This window comes from Tachypleus tridentatus, chromosome 6 (genome assembly GCF_004210375.1).
Source record: "Tachypleus tridentatus isolate NWPU-2018 chromosome 6, ASM421037v1, whole genome shotgun sequence".
Taxonomy (NCBI): domain Eukaryota; kingdom Metazoa; phylum Arthropoda; class Merostomata; order Xiphosura; family Limulidae; genus Tachypleus; species Tachypleus tridentatus.
Genome location: NC_134830.1, coordinates 72,454,570 through 72,467,227, shown reverse-complemented (window position 1 = coordinate 72,467,227; position 12,658 = coordinate 72,454,570). Strand labels below are relative to the sequence as shown.

Below are 12,658 nucleotides of genomic sequence, written 5' to 3'. Positions count from 1 at the left end.
CTAGTTGCAGGAAGGCAGCTAGTCATCACCATCTGCTGCCAACTCTTGGGCTACTCTTTTTACCAACGAATAGTGGAATTGACCGTGACATTATAACGCCCCTACGACTGAAAGGGTGAATATGTTTGGTGTGACGGGGATTCGAACCCGCGACCCTCGGATTAGGAGTCGAGTGCCTGGCCATCTTTGACAGAACAGCGTATATCTAAAGGTTACTGCCTGGGCTGAATGAGAATGACAAGCACGTGAATAACGCTAATCGCCATGGACAAATCCAACATTTCTTGCTAACTAATGAGCGTTGGATTCAAAACATTTCACATAGGATCTTATATAAGTTTAGTGACGTAAATATATCTTGAGGGAAGAACAACTGTTGATCAATTCACAATCACAAGTCCAATAGAAAGTGATGGACCAACGTCCAGTGCAAGTGTGCACACTTGTTTGTTATAAATAAAGATTGTTCATTTTGTGGAACACATCGTGTCCAGTTTCTTTTTTTTTTCTTCTTAAAACTTTAATTGTCAAATGTCTGGCTACCATGCTATGAACAACCTGAATGGTAAATCGTAAAAAAATATATATATCAAAGGCTTCTTTTCAACAGTTCACTAAAGGAAAATTATTCATTTGTTGCAATTACTAAAATTTCATATCGATATCGATTCATCAGTCTTTGTATGTGTTGAACATTTAAGAAAAAAGTTTATTAAGAATAAAAATGTTTCTTTTTGTGAAGAAATTTCACGAAAGAAAGGAATCTTTTCCATTGACTGATTGAAAGAAATATTTCGAAGATAGAAGCATGAACGGTGTATGATATTGACTTTCAACTTATCATTTATCATATATACGCACGATTTTATTGTACATTGTAGGATGTATCGAATTTAATACCTCACCTTTGACACTTGTTAGAGAAATTAGAACTGTCAAAAAACACTACTTTTTTTGTCTAAGTTAAGTTTGAACAGTGGTTTAAGGTTTGAGATTATGTAAAAGAAGAAATGAAACAAGAGGGTATCTTAATCACTGCTCTACAGCTTTTTTCTGAGTATCACTGAAACTCGTAATACGGCCACGAGGAGACGTGGAAAGTATATAAATACACGCAGGTAATGGTGCATGAGATATTTAGTGCGTATACAACGAAGTATGTAAGAATTCGTGAGGAAGGTGTTCACGAGGAATACGAGTTTGTGCGAGATTTAATTTTCATCTCCCTCATCTTTGTGAAATCAATATGAGTGCTGGAATATCTTGTACAAGATTTAGCGATAATTACGAAGTTAAAGAAGAACTTGGGAAGTAAGTATTCTTGCTTTTTGATGTTTAAAATCATTTGCTTAAGAAGAGAACAATGTAACTTTGGTCTTTTTTAATGAATAGAATAAAAAGTGTTTGCAAAATATTGAGCTTGCTGATCTTCCCCGCTGCAGATGGGTTCTATTTCTGATCCGAGCTAACTTACGTTCAAAGCTGCAGACATATAACACAGAGAAGCGACATTGGATCATACAATGTAAATAGTGTGTAGCTTATCATAATTTTCAATATTGTTTTAATTAATAAGTTTATAGCAAAAGCATATGTGTAATTCAATCCAAGATGAAAAATAATTTTGTTAATTTATGATCATAAAAAGGTAACAAGAAGTGAATATCAAATTAATTGTATAACATTGCCATGGTTTTTTTCCGTATTAGTGAAAAGAAGTAAGTCGACAATTCTGACACTGTAACAGTAATTGATAAAGTTTTAATTTTTAGGCATCTGTATGTTTTTGGTAAGTATTGAACAGTTTGTATTTTATTGTGGACTAAACTTCAAATTGTAATTTGTGACTTGTTTATACATAAGTAATAATAGGCCTAGTGGTACCTTAATTGAAATTTGAATAATCGTTAACCCTTCACTAATAATGAGGTGTATTATCTTGTTTAATGCTAATTAATAATGATTATTATTGTGTTTTATAACAATTATTGTGTGCATAATGTTTATAATGCAAATGCAAGTATTAAGATTGGGAGAGTTTGAACTCTATTAGCAGTAATGCATGTGACTTCTATTTTCTAACTGCACCATCCTTATATGGCAGTTTAACTTTTGATTACCCTGAATCTTGGGGCCTTTCACTTGTTAAAGCTGTCAGTGATCGTAAATAGTAGCAGCTTAATCTGAGAATAAACAGTAGACACTAGAAAATAAAAATTAACAAATCATTGGTATTTCACTTCAATGAAGGTATTATTAAAAATAAAAATTATTTTTACATACCATATGATTAGGCACCTTTCTGTACTTCAGGATTTGAGTAAAATTGCAGGAATACTACATCTAGGCTGCCAGGAAGTTATTTTTTTAACAAAAAAATGCACTGAGTTTTTGACATTTTTCTTTAATTGTGCAAATGGTTTGTTTTAGTTATGAGATGTACTGTGGGTGTGCATATGTGATGAACATCCATTGAAAGTTGTAAACCAGATAATAAAGTGATTGCTCAGTAACTTATTTTTAGCAATAGATAGAATGTAATGTTTGCAACACACTTTTCTCATTTAAGTAGATGAGTAAGAAAGGGCAAATATACCCTTGAAAATGTAGAGAAAAAAAATGAAATTTTCAGGAAATACTGTGAAAAATATTAAAAAAAAGCATATTTACTGTAGCCTTACTGTCAGTATTTATTAGTTATATTTTTTAGTATTATTTTTATTAGATAAAATGATACCAACTACTTTTATCAGGTATTATTTAAGTTATAAGACCTATAGGTATATTATAGTGCAGCAGTACTCTATTTTTAGACAAATCTGCATTTACTGATTGCTTTTATCTGTGTGATATTGTTACTTTTATAATAAACTATTTAGAATGAAATAAATGTGTGGTGTAACCTTATGCAATAATTTTTGTAAAATGCTTATAAAAACCTTTAAGTATTTGATTGGAAAATATATTAATTGATTCAATAAATAATAAAAAAACATTGTTTTTGGCACAAGAAATGTAATTTAGTATTGAAATTTATTTTAAATTCTGTTGACATTATCAAATTTATAATATTCAAACAATATAGATAAGTAAAATAACTTATTTATTGAAAAGAAACTATTACATAATTGATCTTTATGAAGTTTGTTGTTGGTGAAGTATCATTATGTAAACTGAACTGACACTACTGTGATAGATCCTAGTTGTAGAAACTTTGTAAAACTTTTTCCATTTTTGTTATGAATTATAGCTACAAGTGTTGAGTAATTAATACAGTCTGCAAAAGGAAAGAGTAAAAGTAAATATCATAACAAACATTAGTTAAGTAGAAACTGGTATAAGATAAATGTTCCTGATCAGCAATGAAGAAATAAGTACTGAGATAGGAGGAAGTATTTTTAATGTTTCTTCAGAATTATAACATAAGAAATTTTGGGAGTTTGACATCTTAAGAAATTGTGAAAAAAAATCAAATTATGATTTCTTTTTAGCTGGAAAAAAAAAGATTTACACACACACACACACACACACACACACACACAAACACAGACACACATACTGAGAATTATTGTTCATGCAGGTAATTACAGTTGTGGAATATTGCATTAGAAATCTTCAGTTTGAATTAAGAGTACAATATATATTAATTCTTGTTACAGTGCTTGTCTAAACTGAATGTCTGCAGTTCCAACTATCAGATTATTTTTCACATGCAGAAAAGCTATTCAACAAAGTCTGAAACTTGATACAGACATATTTTTGTGATGGGTAAAGATTATTGTTATTATTGTATACACATTAAAAGCTTTCAACTAGTTTTCAGAAATACTTTGACAATATAGTTATTATGTGTATACAGCAAATTTAGTAGGAGGCTTGAAACTGAACTGTTATGTTGTCTGTAACTTCTGGTATTATTAATAAAATGTGATATAGGGTGTAACTAAAATAACTCCTCCTGAAGTAATACATCAATGTAAAAAATTAACTTGCTAGAGTATATAATGTTTGTTCATTTTTCCCAAGTAGAAATCAATTATGTGTATTGATATAGAAGTCTGTATTACTGTGTCCCATGTTTGATGTATAGAATGTTTAGTATATTGTTTTAAAATGACTAAGTTTGCAGATATGAAAGTTGGATGATATGTTTGTGTGATATAACATTTTGATGGAATAACTTGTATCAAAACTACATTTTAATATTGCTTGGCATTATGTAGGTTATGTGACGCCACTAAAAATTAATCTGTTTTGGGAAGATTATGTAAGTCCTTCCAATGGAAATAATTTCATTCACTTGGATGAAAAAAATGTGTTCAGGTTGGGGATTAAAATAATTGTGAAATATTTTGAACCTTCCAACTGGGCTCAAAGTACTTGGGTGGGTGGATAGGATGAATCCTTTTGCTTAAAAAGTGGATTACCCCCAATTGTTGTAGTGTTTTGCAATTAAGGTAGGTCAAGTTTCTTCACATCTTTTCTTAATATAGACTTGGGAAGAGAATATTAGACTTGGACTCTCACAATCTCTCAAAAATATTTAATTGAAGCTCTCCTTTCACAAAAACTCAATTTTTAAAAAAGTTAAAGATATATAGAAAAAAAACTAATTATACTGAAAAATTCAACAGTATATCTTATTTAATTTTTTTCTTCTGTGTTTCAAAATAAAACTCCTCAAGCCTGATGGTGTATTGTTTTGTGTTTGTGATTGAAACTACTTACATGTTTGTGTATATGTACATTAAATGTCATATGTAGCTAATATATAAACATACACGTGCAATATATTTAATTTAGTAAAAATTGGGAAATTGTTCATATAAAATTAATGTCTATATTTCCACATTATTTGTAATTTTATGCAATGGTAGCAGTTGTAAATGAAGAAGTCTGTGTGAAAGATTAAAGTTTGAATGGAAAAGATGTTTTCAGTTAAATGTTATGCTTTCCTCCTCATTTCATACTGACATAATGTTACTAATATTTAACCAAGCTAAACTGTTTTTCTTTAGAAATTTATTTTGTCTTTTTTTTCTGCATGGCTAGTAAATTGTTTCATAATCTCTGTTTTGTTATTCATGATAATGTACTTTATTCATCTAATTAAATTTATTTGTATTGTTCTCAAATACAACAACACAATGACAACAAAATTCTCTGATTTGGGTGTTTCTGTCTTGTAACTAATATAATCAGTGGCAGCACAAGTAGGTGTAAAAAGATGCATTTGTATTCACAGTACTTTTGGTCCATTTATAAGTTTTTGAGTTAAATTGTAAGGCTTAATTAATACAGAAAATTAAAATGTCTGGTTAAAACATTAAATGTAAAACACAGTGTTATTTGAATGAACCATCTTTATTTAAGCAATGAATACAAAACACTTGTTATTTTCACTTATGGCAATAAATTTCAAGATGTATAGAAATGTACTTTCTCCTAATGTCATAGGTAATAAGCATTTATAAAAGTTTATCACCTGGTGATTATTAGTGCAAGTTAAAACCTACAAAGCACAGTTAGAAATTAGATTTCAGTAATTTATGGTATCCTAATACAGAATGTTCAAAGTTAATTTTTTAAATAAACAGTTCATTATGAAATATAACATCTAAAACAGAGATGCATCTCAGAATGGCTGTTGTGGGTATAACATTTTTATTGATAAGCAGAGAACAGCATTTCGACCTTCCTAGGTCATCTTCAGGTTAACCTGGACTAAATTCTCATTTTACACAGTTTAATGTATTTAACCATTCAAAGGAAATATTTCTGTACTTAAGATAAACACTGTTAGAGTTAATACTCTAATGACTTTTTTATTGCCAGACTTGCTTATACATTTTCTCTAGTATTTCAAGCCAAACTTTTACAGTTTTAATTTTAAAAAAAATGAAGGGAGGGAGGGATAAAAAAAACTTTTACAGGTTTTCAATGGAAATATGCTTTCTTTTTGTTTGTGTGGATCTTTCCAACACAATTTAGCCAATAGGTATTCTGATTTGGTCAACTAATGGATTTGAATTCTATTGTAAGTTTAATTTTGTAAAACTTAGTGAGCATATTTTAACCATTCATTTTATATTTTTTTAAGAACTCTATGAATATAAAATTTAATGCAGGTTTTTAAATAAAGGTATAAATCTCCATTTGATACTTAACTAAATAAGCAGAGACTCTTTATTAAATTTTTCTTCCATTGTTTGTTGGTATACTTGCATACTTATGATGCAAAAATTGGGTGTTTATTTTCCCCGTAGTGAACAGAATGCATACATTCTGTTGTTTAGTACTGCATTAAGAACACAACTGAAATGCATTCTTATATAATATTTCAGTTTTGTGTATAAATTACTTTATATTTTAAATTTCTATTACATTATACTTTGATATTATGCAGTGCTTAAAGTGTGTTTAAATGTTTACAGCAAGGTTATATAAAATAATGGAAAACATATTTATTTTATTTCATTAAGATGTTACTTTTATTTTTAGAGGTGCTTTTTCCATTGTAAGAAGATGTGTTCAGAAGTCTACTGGGTTAGAATTTGCTGCAAAAATTATCAACACTAAAAAGTTATCTGCAAGAGGTAAGAAAGTTTTTATTCCTTCTTGGTATTGGTAGGGTTTGATTTAAAATCACATTAATTTTTCTTAACTTTTCAGTGATATCATGGTTAGTACAGTAAGTAAATTATGTAAGAATTGTCAAATTTAAAATCAAGAAGTTTGTCAAATACATTTATTACCACATCCACATGCTTTGCTCTTATATATTTTAGGTTATTAGTGTGTGCTTATACATAGTATAATTGCTGATTGTAACTTTTAACAGCAAGCTCAACTTGAATTTTATTTATTAATTTAACCTTGAAATTTTAACTTAACCAGCCCAAACCATAAAATGTGGTCATAGATTTTTCACTGGCATAAAAACTGAAGCTTATTCTTGTGCAACTTCCAAACTAGTTATCAAAGCTGACATATTTTTGAGTAATCTACTATTTTTTTGATGTAATTTTGTATATTTTGGGGCATACAATAATTGGAAATGCTTGAATAAGAGCAATAACAAATAAAATACATAAGATGATCTTTACAAAATATTTTTAAAAAAGGAGTAATTGATGAGCTTTGTTGACATCTGTGAATCACCACCTTCAAGATCCAAAACAACAATTTTTTTTTGTTTTTAAAGGAGAAGCAGAGTAATAGTTTTTCATACAATATTTAGTTTTTATTCTCTTTTGTGTGGAAAAATATATGTTCTTTCTTTTTTGATAATTTTCTTTTGGTAGTTATCTATCTCATCAGGATCACATACGTATTGATTACAGGTATTACACTTGAAATACTGTTTCACTTCTAAGTAATAGAAGGCATAAGATATCCTGATGTATTTATACTCTTTAATTTCATCTTAAATGCTGTGAAGGAGAAAATAGTGTTTCGAACAAAAACTAGAAAATATTGGTCAAAGGAAGGGCAAAAGTGTTAGTGTTCTCCAGAAAAAGTTATTAACATTTATTTTGCAGAATGGAAGACCTAATTCATAGTTATTCTAGCTATTTAATTTCAGTAAAGTCCCAAACAAGCAGTTTAAAGAAATAACACATGAAAAAAGAAACCACAACAAATGGAAGAAACCAATACACATTCTGCCGCTAGGAAAAGTTTAGTGTTGTTTTTAGTTTGTCTATGTCTTAAATAACTGATGCATGGAATTTCCTGAAACTATTATAATTTTTTGAAAAATGATGGATGGCAGATTGAACTTTATTTCCCTTTTTGTGAAGCCAGTTAGTTATGTTTAATGGTACAGAAAATAAAACTTTTATATAGCTCAACAATCCAGACATTTAATCTCTCTGAAAAGAAAATTTTTTTCACTGGTACACTTTAAAAATATTTACAATATATATAATACAGATTTTAGAAGTGCCAGCAAAGATTGTTTGTACAATTTTTTATTTTTTATAATAAGTTTCATAAAATAGGTTGAAATTAATGACAAAACTTGTACTACGTTATTTTGTAAACCAAGACCATTAATTTGTCATTTAAATTTTTTATTGTTTGATGTGAAATATTCATAAAATTATTTTGAAACTTTGTATTGATTTAAATTTCTACAAAATATAAATTAATTTTGCTTATTTTACTCCCCACAACAACAGATATCACATAGTTTTTAGCTAGTGCAATTTAGAAATGAACTGAATTTTTTAAATAATTTGCACATTTACCATTTTGTATATTAGTATTTTTAATAACAGTAAAAGTAATTTTTAAAGTTGTATTTTTCAATTTTTTGTTTCATTAGGCTACATTTGCAAACACATTTTCTCATTTAGAATTAGGGTATGGTTTTTTGTCTTTTTGTTTTTGATGTTCCAATTACTATTTTTAACTATTTTTTTATTCTTGGGCATAATAATGGAGTGTTCAAGCCTTGTATATTTTATTATTTATTGTAAAAAAGAAGATTTAACTGCTCTTAGTAAGTCATAAAATGTTCTATAATATTAGTGAAAGTTATATACCTGTGTCTCTAACTAATTTACAAAAAATGACAGTATCTGATCAACAACAAGATCTTTCTTTCTCTTCACCCATTACAGAATGTACCATTTGAATATTTTGTAATTATCAGTTTTAATGTGATTTTAATTAATGCCAAATTAATTAGGTTTACAATACTGATGTTTATCTTCTATTAACACATAGAATTAGTATTATCCTTACAAACCTTGCTTTAATTGTAGATTTAATAAAATTATAAACCAGGGGCTCTTTGGTGTAGAATACTACCTTTTCATTTCACTTTAGATCAGTATACTAGTAGTTCATGTCAAAGATTTTTCAAAGTACTTAACAGGATGTTCCATAGTTAATTCATTTAACAATCTGATGTTTTTTTTTATAAATTGTGGTGAAAAGGTATGTGTATATGTGTGTGTGATTTTTCAGCACAAAAACCTTGCTACAGGTTTCATCGATATGTAGAGAATGGTTCTCATATTTACATTTTTAATGTGTGATAAATTGGGCACTAAAAATATGCCCACTGTGTTTTGTTTGCAAGAAGACATTGACTAAAATTTTTTTCTTTTCGATGTTGTTAGTAACTTATTGAATTTTTTATGATGTTGAATAATGTTATGGACTATTTTTGTCTTCTCTCTAGCTTTGAAGACATTGTTTTTGATTCTGTGCTGAGTTATTTATACAGATGATCTGTCTGTATTTGAAATGACAAAAGTTTTTGAAGAATATATAAACTATAGTATCAGTGATGTCGAGAAATATATATGCAAAAATGGCTTATTTGGGTTGAGAAAATATTTTATGTAGAAGAGCGAACAACGTTTCGACCTTCTTCGGTCATCGTCAGGTTCACAGAGAAAGAAAGAGGTAACTGAACGGAAGCTGACCACATGTTTGGATGGGGTTGTGTAACTGAGTGTCAGAATGTAGAGGGAGGTGTTAGATGTTTGAATATATAATTTTATTTTATTATATTTAATATAGGTATAAAGGCATTCCTTTATATTGGTTTATTTTGGGTTTAAGTTGTTGTATAAGTAAGGCTTCTTTAATTTTGCGTTTGTTTATGTTTGTTTCTTGATTTAGTATTTGAGTGTTTTCTGTGGTTATGTTGTGTTTGTTTGATTTGCAGTGTTTGAAAACATGTGAAGGTGACTTTTTATGTTCTTTGAATCTGGTTTCCATTTTTCTACTTGTTTCTCCAATATAGAAGTTGTGGCAGTTATCACATTGTATTTTATAAATAATGTTGATGTGGTGTTTGCCAGTGTAGTTTTCACATAGTATAGACCTCAGTTTTGTGCCTGGTTTTTGAATAAATTTGGTATTAACTGGAATGTCATATTTTGTTACTAGTTTTTGCCAAATGTTGGTTATTTGCCTGCTGATGTTGGGAATATATGGTATGCAGCAGTATATGGTCTTGTGATTTTTTGATTCCTGAGGTATATTTACTTTTGTTGGTTGATTTTGCTTTCTGTCTAGATGTGTGCGTATAATGTTTTCTACGGTTTATGGAGGAAACTTATTGATGTTGATGAAGTATTGTTATATTTTGTCTAATTCATTGTTAATTTTATCTGGTGAGCATAGTTTTATGGGTGTGTTTATTTGGTTTCTTAGTTTGCTGAGTTTTTGTTTTGTTTCATGTGCTGAGTCCCAAGGAATGTATAGTCCAGTATGGGTGATTTTTCGGTGGATTTCTGTTTTGGATTGTGTGTTGATTCTTGTAATTTTGAGGTTAAGAAATGATATTTGATTGCTTTCTTCCTGTTCACATGTGAAGTTAATGTTGGGATGTATAGAGTTAATGTGATTGAAAAAATTAAGTATGTGTTCTGTAAATCTGAATCCTGCAACTGTGTCATCTACATATCTGTACCAGTATAGTGGTGGATGTGATGCTGTGTTAATTGCTTGTGTTTTCAACTTGTGTCATAAAACTATAATATGCTGATTCATTTTAGTTTAATACTTGTGCAAGTATTATTCCCTTTTTTAATTTTTTTATGACTGTGTATTCCTGATTCAAGTCTTTTAAATGATCCTACCATAATAGGGTAATTTAGAGAGTTTTATACATAATTATTGCATTGTAAAACCCAAGGAAACTGTTCATTAAATGTCATAGAAAATTACTGTTTATCAGGAAACATAATCATTTATCGGTAGGAGAGCTGTTAATTAATCGCCAGAAATTATGATCATTAAAGTGCAGGGAAATTAAAGACTCTTTGTAGCTTTGAATAAATAAGACTTCCTATATTTGGTTTTCTGGTAATATTATCTTAATGGGTGTCTTTGCTATAGAGATAAAGGAAATTAAAGGCAATAGTTTTCATGTGTTTATTTGTGTTTAAGATGTCAATAATATTTGTATAAGAAAACACTAGCTATATTTGTACTTGATAGTCTTGTTCAACAGAAATGTATGGTTTCATTAAACTTAACTAGTTCATAGCTGCATGTAAATGGACAACAGAATAATTCATTGAAATAAATGATTATTTAGCCCTTGTTATCTACTCTGTTCTTAATGAGCTCTTTCATATTTTCCATAATGTGGATAAGAAAGTTATTGTTCTTTAACTTCCTGTAATGTGTTAAATTGTACTTCACTTTTAAGGTTTCCAGGGCTATCACAAAGACCATAAACCTCACTTATAAACTGGCTTGCCTAATAAGGTGCCCTGGATAATAAAATGCATCTATCATCAGTTAATAAAACAACAAAAAAATTAAATATCTGAAATGTATGTAAATCTGATTTTGGGTTAAGGTTAGTGGTTTTCATAGATATTGATATCAAAGTGATAGTCACAGTTTTTATCATTTTATTTATAATTATTTTTATTGGTGAAACAGAGAAGTGGCTAAATGCATGATTGAAAAAGCATTTAAACTTACCAACACATCCTTAAGATCACAGTGTATATAATCAAATTTCACAAATCAGAAGACCTTCCATTTAAATATAAAATGTCTATTGTCCAAAACCATTTCCTATCAGGTTTGTGACCTGTCTACTATTATTTTTACACTTGTTTATAACTAAGCATATCATTTCATATAATGTGGTTGAACTTAGCTCACACTTTGACAAATGTGATTTAGGCTTTGGTAAAGAACTATATCTACCTTTTAAAAGACAGAAAAATTGCATATTTTGTTAAAGCAAATTAGATGAAAGTACACGTAAGTGGCTGCAACAAAAGTGTTGACTTTTGTATTTACACCAGCATGTGAATACTTTACCTTAAACTGTACTAGAATTTTAAAACTGCAAAAGTGCATAGTAATTTAGGAAAAACTACCTTGTTAGACTTTTACCAGTCCCTTGTGAATTGGCCTGGCATGGCTAGGTGGTTAAGATGCTTGACTGGTGATCTGAGGGTCACGGGTTCAAATCCATGTCACACCAAACATGTTTGCTCTTTCAGTCATGGGGGCAGTGTAATGTGACAGTCAATCCCACTATTTGTTGGTAAAAGAGTAGCCCAAGAGATGGCAGTGGTTGGTGATGATTAGCTGCCTTCTCTCTGGCCTTACACTGCTGAATTTGGAATGCCTAGCACAGATAGCCCTTTCCGTAGCTATGCATGAAATTTAAAACAAACCAAACCCTTATGAATTACCCCATGTAGCTATTTAATTTTACTAACTGTTTTCATCTTTTTACAGCTTTTATTCATATTCCCATATATATGTATATATTGTTGAATTTCTTTTAGTTTTAAGATACTTGCAGCATTTAATTTTTTTAATGTTTTAATCTTCAAGTGTTTATACCGTAAATTTTAACTAAGCGTTTCAAAGCACATTTTTTGTGTAAGAAACTTCCGTTTCGACACAAGATTCAGTTTCATGTAACCAAGAACATGGCCTCCCCCAGTAGCTCAGCGGTATGTCTGCGGACTTACAACGCTAAAAACCGGGTTTCGATACCTGTGGTGGGCAGAGCACAGGTAGCCCATTGTGTAGCTTTGTGCTTAATTCAAAACAACAACAGCAGCAAGAACATGAATTTTGATTTTGTTAGTATGTGTATTGTTTCTTTGATATTACTTGTTGATTTGTGGAAATAAATTATCCATTCCTACTGAAT

General features: G+C 29.5%; 1 protein-coding gene across 12 annotated transcripts in view; it reads left to right on the top strand.

Moving 5' to 3' along the window:
* The first annotated feature begins 1,084 nt into the window (after window positions 1-1,084).
* LOC143252783 (calcium/calmodulin-dependent protein kinase type II alpha chain) overlaps window positions 1,085-12,658 on the top strand; it is a 135,150-nt gene continuing 123,576 nt past the window's right edge. For all 12 annotated transcript variants that reach the window (XM_076505479.1, XM_076505477.1, XM_076505476.1 and 9 more), the window contains exons 1-2: window positions 1,085-1,311; window positions 6,502-6,596. In XM_076505479.1, the coding sequence (XP_076361594.1) occupies window positions 1,247-1,311; window positions 6,502-6,596 (160 nt within the window). In that variant the 5' untranslated portion in view covers window positions 1,085-1,246. The remainder of the gene's footprint in view (window positions 1,312-6,501; window positions 6,597-12,658) is intronic.